The 15191-nt window shown below is 36.6% G+C and overlaps 1 protein-coding gene across 3 annotated transcripts in view; it reads right to left on the reverse strand.

The window, feature by feature from the left end:
* Positions 1-1350: 1350 nt before the first annotated feature.
* SERPINB11 (serpin family B member 11) overlaps positions 1351-15191 on the reverse strand; it is a 58974-nt gene continuing 45133 nt past the window's right edge. For 2 of the 3 annotated variants that reach the window (XM_088019308.1, XM_028102858.2), the window contains 6 exons: positions 14950-15009; positions 13640-13768; positions 12779-12896; positions 4909-5051; positions 3837-3992; positions 1351-1755 (listed from right to left, as the gene is read on the reverse strand). In XM_088019308.1, the coding sequence (XP_087875434.1) occupies positions 1351-1755; positions 3837-3992; positions 4909-5051; positions 12779-12896; positions 13640-13768; positions 14950-15009 (1011 nt within the window). The remainder of the gene's footprint in view (positions 1756-3836; positions 3993-4908; positions 5052-12778; positions 12897-13639; positions 13769-14949; positions 15010-15191) is intronic. The other variant, XM_028102859.2, reaches the window with a different exon arrangement.

Here is a 15191-nt window from a genome sequence, read left to right on the forward strand (position 1 = left end):
AGATACAACTCTTATTTTTCTCCACCCATCACTGTTGCTTCAAGTCTCTCCATTGTTCCACAGTTAAACCCACTGTGCCCGGGGACTACTGGGGTATTCTGGGAAGTAGGCCAAGGTGGCTTATAAAGCATGAGCTTATAAAGGATCACTAGAATAGCACGTACAGCTACTTTATCTTTATTATTAGAGGGTAAAGTCAGCCCCACCCTTCAGTGCCCTGATGGGAAAGAAAAGCTATTATCAGCTACCACCACTGTCAATAGTAAAAGAGGGTGTCCCAGCACCTCGGGAGTGAAGCAGTGGCTGATTTTAGACTGCCTCTTCCAAGATAGGGTTAGGGAAGAAAGAATTGAGGGGATTCCCCTCTGCTTTGCTCACATCTCTGACAGAGTTCTGGAAGGAAGTACTTACCAAGAGGGCACTGAGAAGGCAATAAATGTATCATGGCCTTTATTATCTGATTATCACCTCATGTTTTCTTGAGTAGAAAATAAGGATTTCTTTTTAAGAAGTTTTTTCAAATTTTAAAAATAAAAATCCCTTTTTAATAAAAATCTGATTTCTGTTTTTTGCTATTCTGAACTTTTACTCACTGCATTATTGAAAAAAAAAGAGAGAGGGAGGGAGGGAGAGACAGGAAGGTAGGAGAAGTGGGAGGGAGGAAAGGAAGGACAGAGGAAAATGAATGAAGGAAAGGAAAGGAAGGAACAAAGGAAGGGAGGGAGGGAGGCAAAAAGAAAAATCTATAATTCAATTTAGGACTGAAAATATTGGGCCAAAAATTCCATGAAAATGTTCACTGAATTAGACTGCTGCTTATTCATCTCCGTTCATAAGTCATTTAATTGCTGTGGTATATTAAAAATCTTTAAAGAATTGAAGGCCTTTTATGTATTTATTATAGCGAATACAGAATTTTGAACTAAAATTCATGATGTTGTATCTATGCATGCAAGGAAAATTACAATATTTAAAAATCCCACCACAGTTGAAGTCCTCGAATTGGTTTTCTGAAGGTAGATTGGTCACTTTTTCAAGAGCTTATGGATATACAGAAGTCAAACAAATCTAACCCTTTAAAATTAGTCTCACTGACTTGATTATGTCACCCAGATAGCACTTAAATGAGGCTCCAAAGATAAGAGGACTAGAGGAGCTTTTTTGTAAATGTACCTTCTTCCATGATTTCCATAATCTTAAGGTTCACCAATTCAAGGTACAGGTTGAGAGAGATCCCAGACCCATTTTGCAGATGAGTGAAGTGAGGTACAGAGGTATGTGGGGGATGAACTGCTTTTAGTCATGGGTTTGTCCCTGCCCCTCCTCTGAGCCTTGCTCAAGCCCGTTTGTTTAGGGAGAGGCGAGCTTGCCACAGAAGAGGATCGTGTTGGTATGGCTGTGCCTTATGAAGAACAGGAATGGGTGGTTCGCCAGGAACCGAGCCCGGATGGGGAGTCTTTTCACAAGGAAGCTGTCCCCTGTGGCTGCTGCCGCCTCGGTGCCCTCTTCGTTGACATCCACATAGGACTTGTGGACGACCTTTGATAAATACAGGCCATCACCTGATGATATTCCAGAAAGGTCAGCTTTGATCTCGTTGAAGATATCCGTCATGCCCAGGGAATTTAGCAGGGAACTCAGCTCATACTTGATTGCAAGTTTGAATCTGGGGATGTGTACTTCAACTTCCCTCTCCACCATGTTAGCAGAGCTGGTCCACTCGTGAAACGTCTTCGTGTTCAGCTGCTTCTCTACCTGAGAGACAGAACACAGATGGGTCCACATGAGCCAAATGCGTGCTCTCTGCATTAAATGCTGTTTGTTTTATAATTCCCAATGTGAATTATTCAATGTATCGCTTTCTTTTCTACTTTGAAAATGTGTTCCAGCCCCATCTGGAAAAAAGAAACAGAATCTCACACTCAGCCACACCTTCCCTGTCCTACTGTCTACCTTTGGTCCATGTTTCATAAGTCAGTGCCTCAAATGTGTGTCCTACGGTCTTCTGCCTTAACTCCCTCAGTGTGTAGGCTCCACCTATACTCCCTCTCTTGCCTCTGGAGTCCAGGTGTGTCCTGGGTGAATTCGCCATTTCTCCTTGGTTCTCAAGCCTGAAACATTTTGTTGCACCCTCTTTTATGAACTTGCTTCTGTGACGCCAGCACCCCCTTGCTCTGCTCTGCTTCACTTCCCTCCGTTCCTTCTCCGCTATTCCCTGGAAGCTCAGCTCTACACGCCCCTTCATGCCTCCACCTGGCCATGCAGCCTCACATCCCAGCTTCTCATCCTCCACCCAGTGCTACAATTTTGTGTAAGCTCTCCCCTTAGGCATTTGAAACCCTCCAGCCAGCCCTCCCCACGGCTCCAAAACGGCATCCAAAACCCCATCATTCAAATACGAAAGTTGAAAACTTTTGGTCACCTTCTCTCCATCCTGACAATATACAATCAGACATAAAGTAAAGGTGGTTTTTCTATCTTTTCCTTTCGTCCTTTTCTGCCCTAATCCAAGTTACCATGACGTCATATCACAAATCCACTTCGCGGCCTCATACCCCTAAGGCATTGGCATGTGCTCTTTGCTCTGGTGAGAACAACAGACTAGGCTTGTTCCACCTATTCAACTTCTACTTCTCCAGTGAGGCATCGAGATTATTCTGTGAGGAGCCTTCCTGATTTCCTCATTCTCTACCCTCTACTCTCTCTACTTCCCCAGGACTTTCGGCAGTTTATCATGGCATTTGTTACATGATATTTAGAACTCTGTATTGGAACCACGCATTTGTTGGTGTTCTAGAACCCCCTAGAATTCTCAGCATAGAGTAAACACTCAATGTTTGGTATATAAATGAATAAATGAACAAATAAATGAATGTATCACAAGCTGATAAAGACCTCTTCTAAACTGCTTTCAAAATGCTATCTGCCTCCAAATATCATCCCACGGCAGCCCACCACAGGCAACCAGAAGTCCAAGCCCCTCTGAATTGGCCACACCAGTTCTCATGGCCATGGCAATGCTTCTCTTCCTAGAGGTCCAAATGCATACATCCCAACTCAGGTGTTTCAAGAAACCTTCCCTATCCCCCACCCACATGTGCCACATTGTTTAACCTCAAGCAGGTACTCCCTGACTTAGAAAGCCCTGACTGTGGCCATCCCAACCGTGGGCATAGGTCAGCTTCCCCAAGATCCCAGAAGCACAGCTGGTCTCCCAAGAAAGTGTTGTCCTTCCAGCAGAGCACTGGGAAGTCCCAGCAAGGCCAGGGAGGAAGTGTAGTTACTCTTTATCAGTGGCTTGCCTGCTTCTGTGCCGGGCAGCATTGGCTACAGCCAGGGAGAGGGGCTTAGACCCAAACTCCTGCCACCACCATGACCTGTTCTCAGGGGCTATGGCACTCATTTCCCCCACAAAACCAGGATGCTAATAAAGGTGGCTAGCTCATGAAAGCGTGTCATATTTGGGCTGGAAAAACTGCTCCTGAGAGGGAAGATGGCTTAAACAGATTTCGGTGGACTAAGACCCTAAGCAGCATTACAGTTTCACTACTACAGAATCATGTTTCCCAAGTGTCAAGTAACCAGTAGGTGTGATATTTGTACAAGATGGCACTTTGGCCTCCTTGTGCCTTCTCTGATATAAGAATGGATTAGTCCCCCAAAATATACTGTCCTGAGGGCAGGGACCAGGGTCCCTCTCACAGCCCCTGGGGCAATCCCACTGAACCCAGAATGTGACTGAATTCGGGGCTGACCACACTAGCATCATGGGGTACACAGAGTTGGGAGGGTGGGTGTGAGCACACATGCTTTCTCTGCACATTAGCATTCTTTACCTGTTCTAGACTGGCCGTGCCTACTGGAAGCAGAATAATCATGCTTAGTTTGTTGTTAACATAGGGCAGCTCAAGAACTTGCATTTGCGGTTCCTTTATGAAGGCTAATTTATATGTTCCAGTTTGATACATCATTTCCACAAATACGCTTTTACCCTATTTTTTTAAAAAAAGATTGTAATTAGGTAGAATAGTTACATATATGCGTGAACATGTATGTACAATGATTTTTTTTTTTGCCTAAGATGAATATTTGCATTAACACTAAAGGCAAGGATGGGGCACCTGGGTGGCTCAGTCATTAAGCGTCTGCCTTCACTCAGGTCATGGTCCCAGGTACCTGGGATCGAGCCCTGCATCGGGCTCCCTGCTCTGCAGGAAGCCTGCTTCTCCCTCTCCCAGTCCCCCTGCTTGTGTTTCCTCTCTCGCTGTGTCTCTCTCTGTCAAATAAATAAAATTAAAAAAAAAAAAACTAAAGGCATGGGGAAAATATAAACAATAAAGTAACCCTTTATTACTTTCCTTTGCAAAGGTTATTTTTTATTTTAAAATAAGTCACTGTTAGAGCCTAACTAGTTCAAATAACATATATAATCATCTATATATAAAATATATATGTATAATAATATGTATAGTAACAATAATGTTTCCCCAAAACAAAGCTAACATTACCATCTAAAGTGATTTATGTGAAAAATGACATCATAGGATCATTTTCTTTTTTAATCCAATTGGAGACTCTCTAGGAGAAGAATAATTTAGACGGTTTTGTTGTGCTGAGAAAACAGCCACAGCACACGTGGGAAGAATGTGTGGACAGGGAACAGTGAGGAGAGAGCATGCTCTCTTCTCTCCCAGGGCGGCCCCCACATCCAAAGGCTCTGGTTCAGTGCCCTGTGAGGAAGGTTACTGTCACCTCATGAGGAAATATGAAAATAAAATTCATAAAAGACACAATTAAAGAAACCTATGGAAACCTAGACCAGTACTTTCACTAAAACTTTCTAAACCGTCCTTAAATGATTATTGCATTCTTCGGAATTTATCATCAGTCTGAAAACAAAATACTTACCTCACTTAGCTGAAAAGGGGTTTGAACTGTCTCTCTTTCCTGGAACTTATTTTGCCATTGTCCTTTGAAATATATGGCGTTCACCAGGACCATTACACAAGAAGGGTCAATTGTTCCCTTTCCAAAGAGGTTTGTGACTTTTCCTTTAATAATAATAAAAAAAACAGATAATGTATTTGGATCTGAACTTGGGTTTATTAGTAACAGAGAGTTGAATAGTCACTAGAAATTTGGAACCATTTCTTTTTTAAGGCTAGTTATAAATTTGAGATACCAGGAGAACTACTTTATCTTCTGGCCATCGAGGCTGTCCTTGCCAAATGAAGTTTATGTCCAAGAATTGAATACTTTGTTATTTCTAATCAGAAGATGGCATCTAGAGAGTAGTTTAGTATATTAGCTAATGATCAATTTGTCTTATACCTAGTTATAGCCAATGCTTTCCTATACATTACTGCTTATTTAAGAAAATATAAATAATCTCTTATGGCTTCCTTCTAATATTTATCAGGCTTTACACTTACCAGCACCTCACCACATCCAAATATTTTAAGTATTCAAAAGACTCATTCGTTCTTATAATGTCCTAGCAATTAGTGTATCACAAGTATATACCTAGACTTAAAGTAAATACGTATCTGAAAATCAGAATTTGTAAAAATATACAATTAGATATACCAGTCAGATTGAACACTAAGCCCTCTTGGTGCACTCTGGTGCACTGCAATTTATAAAACCTTTTTGGAATATAATCTAACAACAGGAAACATAGGGATATCCAGAACATTAGACTCTAAGCTTAATTTTTCCATTACTGTTCTAAGTAACAGATCTGAAAAATTTGTAGACCTTTCCAAGCATTTTCTAACTTAATACAAAGAATTAAATAAATACATATTTTAATCTGGTCGCCTATTACTAAGCTTGAATAACATCTATCAATCCATCAATCAACAAAATACTGTTGAGAGTTCATCACTGGTAAGTGAAATAGTAAGATACGAATATGTTAGAAACATGGTCTTTATTCTTCTCTGAGAATAAAGATAAAGAATAAGAGAATAAAGAATAAAGCTCAGTAATATAAATAATTGACATGTTCTTCATAAATGCAATCAGCTCTAATTTAATACTTTAATGTTATTTCACCCTAATTTTGTTACTTAATAAACTTAATTCTTTCCTGTACCAAGTATTATGATTGTTTACATTCATAAACCTCAGAAACTACTGGTACAATGAGTTGGTGGCACAACCACACAAAGACAGGTTATTTCAACATGGTAATCTGTACATCTCTAGTTGGGTAGATATATCCTAAGGACAGAAAGAACTGCAAAAAATATCTTAACCTACTGTTACATTCTATTGGTATTGTTACTTTGAGACCGTGTTTATGTTGAATGATGTGATTTTGCAGTAATATTGGTGACACTGGAATCTGGGATTTTTGACACAAGATAAAAGAGAAATAGATATAAAAAGGGGCGTGTTAAGTAAAAATCCTATGAATCTGAATTTGAACTGGCCATATCAGTAAGAAATTATGCTGTATTTCATCTAAAAAAAATGTATTCACTGAGAAGGCCTATAAACAATAACCAAGCCAGTATCACTGAGTACTCTTGTACCCAGATTATGGTCTCTAAATATCATTTCTCTTTAAAATGATTCAGGATCCCCTTGAGAAGTAAGTAATTCTAGGTCAGGAGCAGGGCATGAGCCTGGAACATCTGGTCAAACTGGAAGGCAAGGAAGCTATCAAATTCTGCATGGAAGTGTCAAAAGGACTTAGAAGCCAATATAAAGATGTGATCCCTGACTAAAAGGGGCCAATAAATTGAAACACCTCAGAATGTTTAAAATTATGAATTTATAAGGATATTTTAAAAGTAAACTCATTGGTTGGGGCACCTGGGTGGTATTGGTTGAGCAACTGACTCCTGGTTTTGGCTTAGATAGTAATCTCAGGGTTATGAGATCAAGCCCCATGATGGGCTCCATGCTCAGTACAGAGTCTGCTTAAGATTCTCTCTCCCTCTGCCCCTGCCTTCCCCCTGTTTCTCAAATAAATAAATAAGTCTTAAAAAAAAATAAAACTCATTGGCTATTTTCAAAGGATGCTAGAGGGAAAAAAAAAAGGTAGTTTTGAAATTGGTATTAGAAAGAATCCAGCATTCTCTTTTTGTTTTTCTCATATGAACAGTACTTAGAATAACCAAATACTTATTTATGAGGAGAAGTATCTTATGTAGAAATATTCCAGCTTATAAAGAAGTAATGCAAGAATTGGAATACTACAACTTTATAACCCCTAATGAAATAATGGACCTAAGCAATTATCATCAAAGGCTACTAGCGTCATACAAAAGGGAGGGTGCCCAGACATTATTTATTTCCTGATGGAAACACAACACCTCCAATGAAGCATATTTGTCAAGGGTAAAAAACAAACACACAAGCAAAAATCACCAGAATCTTATCAAGTTTCTAGGTCTAACTGCCAACTCGTGAGAAATATAAAAACAGGAGAAATTATTAAATGACATTTCAAGGTGTAATCATCATCATCTAGACTATGAGAAAATGCAGGCAAATATCTACTTCCTTCAACAAATTTTCTGTAAGAAAAAAAGGAGGGGAAATTAATAAAAGATCAACAGAGAAACTATTAAAAGATAAAAAAATGATGTAAAGAGATTTTTTTAGTCAACAAGAGTATGGTTTATGGCAGACAAATATCCCTGGCAAGAACCGTAAGGAAAGCTGAATACATTTTTTTTTAAGTTCTACACTGCACTGTTTCTGAAGCAACTGCTTATCATAAGCAATGGAGATGCAAAAATCTGAGCAGAAAGTGACTAAAAGAGACAGAGAAGCTGAGTAGAACATCATGAGAGGGTTGGGAAGACCAAAAATAGAGTTCAAAGAAGCAGGAAACCAACACTGAAGGGGTAACGATCCCAGAGACAGGAGAAAACCTGGGCAGGTGAGCTCAATAGAGAGTTCTGGACAATTTTTCCCTCAAAGTATAATGAAGTTTCAAAAGTTGCCCCAAGCCTAGATAAGAAAAAACACAGCAGCAAGTGAACCAAGAATTTAAGAACTACTTATAGTCTCTCAGTGCTAAAGAAAAAATAATTGAAGTTCAGGATCTGGCAAGGTGGAAAAGGTGTTTCATAATGAAGAAAGAACTGATCCACTGAGAAGATACAAAATTTAATATCTATGCACCTAATAACACAGCTTCAAAATATGCACAGCAAAACTGGACATAACTAAAAGGAGAAACAGAAAAATCCACAATCATAGTGGAAGATTTTAACACAGCTTTCTCGGAAAATGACAAAAAAGCAGACAAAAAATAAGCAAGGATATGCAAACACAGACATCAAAATTAACAAAGTTGGCCTTATAAAATTAAACATCTCACCCAATAACTAAAGAATACACATTATCTTTAAGTGCACATGAAAATTTTACCAAAATCGAAACATACATTTTGCTGTAAAAAAGTCTCAATAAATTTCAAATAACTGAATTATTATGTTCTTTGATTACAAAAGAACTGAATTAAAAATTAGTAACTAAAAAACAACTAGAAAATTTCCAAATTTTTGGAAATCAATAGAGCACTTTTAAATAACCCATGATTCAGAGAAGAAATCTCAATGAAAATTAGAAAATATTTTGGACTGAATAATAGTGGAAATAAAACAAATGGAAAATTATGAGATGGAGTTAAAGTGATACCTAGAAGGAAGGCCATTGTCTTAAATGTGTACATTAAAAAAAGATGGTCTGAAAATCAATTGTTCATCTCAAGAAACTAGAAAAAGAATAGCAATTTAATATGAAGATAGTAAGAAGAAGGAAATAAATGATAATCATAAATATTAATGTAATAAAAAAATCTATATTAGAGAAAATAGAAATCAATTCTTTCAAAAGACTAAAAAACTATAAATCCATTATAAGTCTAACTAAGAAAAAAAGAAAAAATGCACCATTTAGATTTCTAGGAATAAAAAGACAACATTATATATCCAAAAGACATTAAGAAGATAAAAACAAGGCTCTTATGAGCAATTTTATGCTAATACATTTGAAAATTCAGATAAAATGGACATATTTCTTGAAAAAAAATTCAAAAACTTACACAAAAAGAAAACGGAAAATGTATGTAGGCCTCTATTTACTAGAGAAATCAAATCTCTAATTAAAATATTCCTACATAGAAAACACCAGGCATAGAGGGTCACCAGTGAATTCTTCCAAATATTTAAAGGAGAAAAATGCATACTAACCTTACATAAATTCTTTTTTGGAAATTAGAAAAAAAGGAGAAACATGAATATTTCAATAAATAAAAACTAAGGCCAAATTCTTTCATGAGCATAGGTGTAAAATCTCTAAGGAAAATATTAAGAAATCAAACCCAGTGATACACAAAAAGTATAATATTACCATGACCAAGTTTGGTTTATTGTAGGACTAAAAGGTTGGTTTAACACCAAAAATCAATTAATGTAATTTATTAAATTAGTCTAGGAAAGAAGAAAAATCATAGCTCAATAGATTTAGAAAAGGCTTTAATATAATATGGTTAGTCATTTGTGCCAAAAATTCTTAGCAAACCAGAAATAGAAAGAAACTTCCTTAATCTGAAAAAAATATATTCATAAAAACACCTGCAACAAACATTATACTTAAATATATATTATTAAAACCATTCAGAAACAAGATATAAATCCAGAAACAAGACATAACAAAAGGACACCCAGTATCAGTACTTCTATTCAACTGCAGGCACTAGACAATAAGAAAAGAAGCAAGAAAGTTTGAAGAGGAAATGATTATATTTATAGAAAATCTAAAATAATTTATAAACCAGAATTAAGAGAATTCAGCAATGTAAATATATGAAAGTCAATTATATATTTCTATATCAACAACAAATAAAATTTGAAATAATTGATACTAGTTAAAATTTGGTAAACACTTCAAATATCTGAAAACCATCTATCAAAAGACATACAAGACATTAACAGAGAGAAATACAAAATGTCGTTGAAAAAAATTAAAGAGGACCTAAATAAACAGAGGTAAACTTCATGGAAATGGATTAGAAGCTGAGTATTATAAAGATGCCTGTTCTCTCCAAATCTATAGATTCTATATGTATCACTCCAACTAAAATTTCAACTAGTATGTTTAACAAAAATTGACAAGTTGATTTTAAAATGTGTATGGATTCCATTTATGATGAAATCATATGGCATCTGCTTTTCTCAGTCTGACTTATTTCACTCAGCATTCATACCCTCTGGGTCCATCCATGTTGTCACAAATGGCATGATCTCATCCTTTTTATGACTGCATAGAACAACTACAAATGAATAAACAAAGAGCAGAATCAGACCTATAAATACAGAGAACAAACTGATGGTTGCCAGAGAGGAGGCAGAGGGAGAGAGAGGCTTCCAGTTATGGAATGAATAAGTCAAGGGAATAAAATCATAGCATAAGGGATATAGTCAACTATATTGTAATAGCAATGTATTGGGACAGTTGGTGAACACAGCATAATGTATAAACTTGAATCACTATGTTGTACACTTGCAACTAATGTAACATTGTGCATCAACTATACTCAAACATAAATAAATAAAATCTATATGGAATGCAAAAAAATCAAGCAAGCTAAGTCAAGGCAGCCCCAGAAGAGGATCAACACCGAACTTAACACTTCTGGCTATCAAGATGTATTGTAAAGCCACTATAATTGTGGTATTTTCATGAGAATAAATAGATAGATGGAGCACACTGAACCCAGAAACAGACTCATACATATATGGTCATCTGATTTATGATAAAGTTTACATTGCAGTGTAATGGTGAAAGGATCCTCTTCCCAATAAATAGTGCTATGTCAGCTAGATGTCCATGTGGAGTGGAATGAATTTTTAAATGAATCTTGACTATAGTGAAACAATAAATGTTCTAATAGATAACATATAAAAATATTTTCATGAGCTAGGAGTAGGCAAAAGATTTATTTAAAAGTATGCTAATGTACTGACTATAAAGGAAAAAAATTGATAAATTTTACTCCTTTCAAATTAAGAACTATTCATCAAAGGCACCATTAGGGGAAGATACAAAATGGTAGCAATTACTTGCAACACATATATTCAGTAACTCCTAAAAATGTATAAGAAAAAAACAGAAAAACCATCCTTATATATGGGTAAAAGACTCAAATAGGCACTTTACAAAGGAAGATATGAAGTGTATGAAAAATGTCCAATGACATCATTCATAAAGGAAATGCAAATTAAAATTAAACTAACTACAACGACTAAAGTTAATAAGACTAAGAGGTGTTGGCAAAGTTGAGGAATAAATAAAACTCTCATTCATTGCTTGGGCAAGTATATTGGCAAACCACTTTAGAAAACTAATATCTACTAAAATTGAATATATATATATATATACACACACACACCTTATATGATCAGCAATTCCATTCCAAGGTATCCATCCAACAAAATCACATACAACATATGTACCAAAAGATGGGTATCAAAATGCTCATAACAGTGCTATTCATAATAGATGCAAATTAAAAACGTCCCAAGTGTTTATTAAGACTCGGTAGAATGGATAAATATATTTAGGTATTTTCAGAGAACAAAATCGACATCAATGAAAATGAGCAAACCATGCCAACCTGTAGTGACATGGATGACTCTCACAAACAAAATGTTAACCTAAAAAAAAAAACCTAAATATATGCTTTATGATTCTAATTACATGAAATTTTTAAATTGGCAGAATTAATATACAGTAAAGAAGTCAGAGAAGCCTTAATGTTCGGCAATAAGGTAGTTTAGTTTCTGGGAGGAGACACAAGAGTGGCCTTGGAGTGTGCCCTTCCTAGTAACTAATGTTTTATTTCTCTGATTTGGTAGAGGTGGAGATAGGCTACCTGAGGGCATTCACTTTTGTGATAATTTCTGCTTTGTGATAATTCATTGAACAGCAAACATAGAATGTATGAAATTTTCTATAAGTATATATATTTCAATCGAAAAAGTTTAATTTAAAAATCAAGATGTAAGAAACATACTGACCAACTGCCATGTATAAACATTATTTGTGTCCTGATTCAAACAAAAAAAAAAGACAACTGGGGAAATACAAAAACTCACTGCCTATTTTTTAATATTAAATGATTATTTTTAAATTTATAGATATAATAATGATACAGTGGTATTTTATTTTAAATAACTTATATTTTTGAGAGGAAACAACCGGAAAAAAAAGGTGATTTCTGGGATTTGTCCTGGAAGAGTTAGGGGGAAAAGGGCAAGGGTATAGCTTTAGGTAATAAATCCTGCAGCTGAGTGATGGGTCAATAAGGATTCATTATAGTATTCTCTCTACTGGTTTTTCTTTAAATCTTTCCTTAACTAGACGTTTTAAAATAATGAAATGGATACATCTTTAAATCTACACATTTAACCTGCAATTTCAAAGAAATATTTGACAATTAGAAAGTTTATTTTAAAATCGTGAAAGGTAGATTTAAAATTAATTAAATTTAATTGCAGAATGTACAACACTTCTGTAAAGTAGAAATAGTGTTCTTCTCATTCTCAGAGTCACTGAGCTTTAGCTCCCAATCAGGATAAATGACTGTAAAGGATATTTACAAATATTCCCAAATACTCCCCCATTTCCTCCACTCTTGACCTGCCTATGTTGGGTCCTGGACTTCACCCAGATTCCTTGTTAGCACTGATTCAGGGAGCTTATCAAAACAGTGCGAATAAAGTTTGGAGACACATGTGGGACTTATTCTTACCATTAGTTTTACTTTCAACCCAAGCATTAATAGTTTTCCTCGTTTCTTCTGGAGACCGTTCAAAATCAACAGTTTGTGGTGTGGCTTGATAGAGTTTCTCAGAACAAGTTAAATATTGCTGTAAAAGAAAGGACAATCACACACAAAAAAAGTAGTGTAAGGGAAGCAAAAGCCTAAGCTCTATGTGTTCTAAAATCTACAACACAGAGACAAAAGCAGCTCATGTATATATGTCTGCAAGGAAACAGAATCCATATGTACTTACTCTTAATAAAACAAATGGATTTAAACAAATCAAAAAGCTTTCCAAAAGGAATGTTCAGAAATGTTTGGTTGTTTCTTCTATCATATCATTGGAATTCTTCATTCTAAAACACTCAAAGCAAAATGGCAAGTTGCTGTTCACTCTCACTACTCTGTCCTCTCAAAGCAGACAAATGGGAATTGCTGCCCTGTGTTCTAGATTGGAAAACTGAGATCTAGGGTGATTATGTAAGTAAGGACCAGAGTGGTACATGTTGCTTGTTTGAGATCTAACGGAGAGCTAGGTCTCCCCATGGTGTGTGTGCAAGTGTGTGCGTGTGTGTGTGTGTGTGTGTGTGTTTGTGTGTGTGTGTGCTTCATCCCTGACCTTGACTCTTGGACAACTTCGGTGATTTTTGCAGAAATAAAATTTTTATGTGATATTGCACAACTTTAAATGGGAATTTGGTAAAACCATTTCACTGAAACTCAAGTCAGCTCAAATTCAATCTCTTAAAGATGAATGTCATGTGGCTCTTCTCGCTCTTCACTTATTTTATGGCATGATATTTAGAGGATGCCAAGAGAGCTGTGGACCAGCATTCCATATGAACGTACCTGATGGAACACCAATGCCTTTGTCCCGTAGAGTCTGTTGGCCATGCTGAGGGTATAGTTAGAGTCTGGCTGGTTGATTTGAGAGAATAAGACTCCAAACTCTGAATGAATCTTTCCAGCTTGGCTGCACTGAAGCTTCAGTAAACAAAGAGTGGAGTATTAAGTTGCTTGATTTCTTGCCACCAGAAGATTATAAATAATGTGAAAACAGTAAGTAGAGAGCAAGATGATTGCCTCTGAATAAAAGGGTAGAGAATATTAAACAAGGAGCTGGAGAGTTTAAATCATGTTTCTTCTGTAGATTTCCTCTAGCACAATAATCTCAGCACTCTGTGACCTTACTCACAGATTGTGTGCAGAATTGTAAGCTATTGCAAAACACATAAGCACTCGCTGGCCCCAGTGGGTTAGTCCAAAAGCACAAGTTTTCATAAAGAGATCCTAGTAGGGTCTTCAGGGCAATGATCCAAGTTTTGTTGCTATCCCTATACTACGGCGTACCTATAGAATCATCTCTCCTCTCTGTCACACTACTTTCAATGTCTCAGTTTTCTGTGTGACATGTAACCAAACACTTCAGCCCTTCACTGAACTGACCTTACTCACCCATCACAGGAGCAATTCTGTTAGACCTACAGCTTTGATACATCTGAACTCAAGGACATTATAGGGGTATACCTACATTCCCTAAAGCAAAGTTTCCCAAACTACAAGCTTTCAACTCCTCACAACAAGTGGAGTTCTGTGAAGCAAGTATTCTGTGAACCTATATGCATTTATATATTTTCTCAATCAATCACGATCAAACACAACCACCTTCATGTGTGAATTCTGTATTATTCTGATGTCAAAAGGAATTCTCCTACTAGAAAAGAGCAGGGACCATGGTCCCAGGCAACGTGGGCTGGGCAACATCAGGCCTTGTTTATCTGGGATCTAATTATAAGGCAAAGCATCAGGGTCCTGTCTCAGTGCCCCTACTGAAAAAAATCTACCACTCCACAGACGAGGCTGGCAGACTCAATCCCATATTGAGATTTATGGTGCAGTCCATAAAAGAACAGAAAGTTTGAGCAAGAATGACAGTAAATGGTATGATAAAATCTGGGGGACTTTATCATCGTTATTGTCATTATGTTAACTCTATAGGCTGTAGCGATTATTGGGAAGACCAAAAGAGTAGATCAAGGGAGACACTGTTAACTCCCTAAAGGGTCAAAGAGAGGCTCTGTTACTCAACCCCTGCACTGTAATTTCTTGTGCTCTTATGTTGAAGAACATTTGACAGCTCAGCAATGATATTATCATACCTTAGCTGAGTCCTTGAACTCTGGTTTTAATGACTCTGCAAAATGATTAAAGTGAAGCACCTAGGAAAGAAAAGAGGGATCTACTGGCATCAAAAGCAACAGACAGTCCATAAAAGTGAATATTTATAAGCATCTGTTTTTCCATTTCAGATAAAGACCAACAATAATAGCTAACATTTAGTGATGTCATATTCTTAGTACTGAACTAAGCCTCCACATATCTTACTGAACCCTCTCAACAG

Source organism: Eumetopias jubatus, unplaced genomic scaffold (genome assembly GCF_037043125.1).
Source record: "Eumetopias jubatus isolate StellerSeaLion01/CBP00866 unplaced genomic scaffold, mEumJub1_p1.0 scaffold_16, whole genome shotgun sequence".
Taxonomy (NCBI): domain Eukaryota; kingdom Metazoa; phylum Chordata; class Mammalia; order Carnivora; family Otariidae; genus Eumetopias; species Eumetopias jubatus.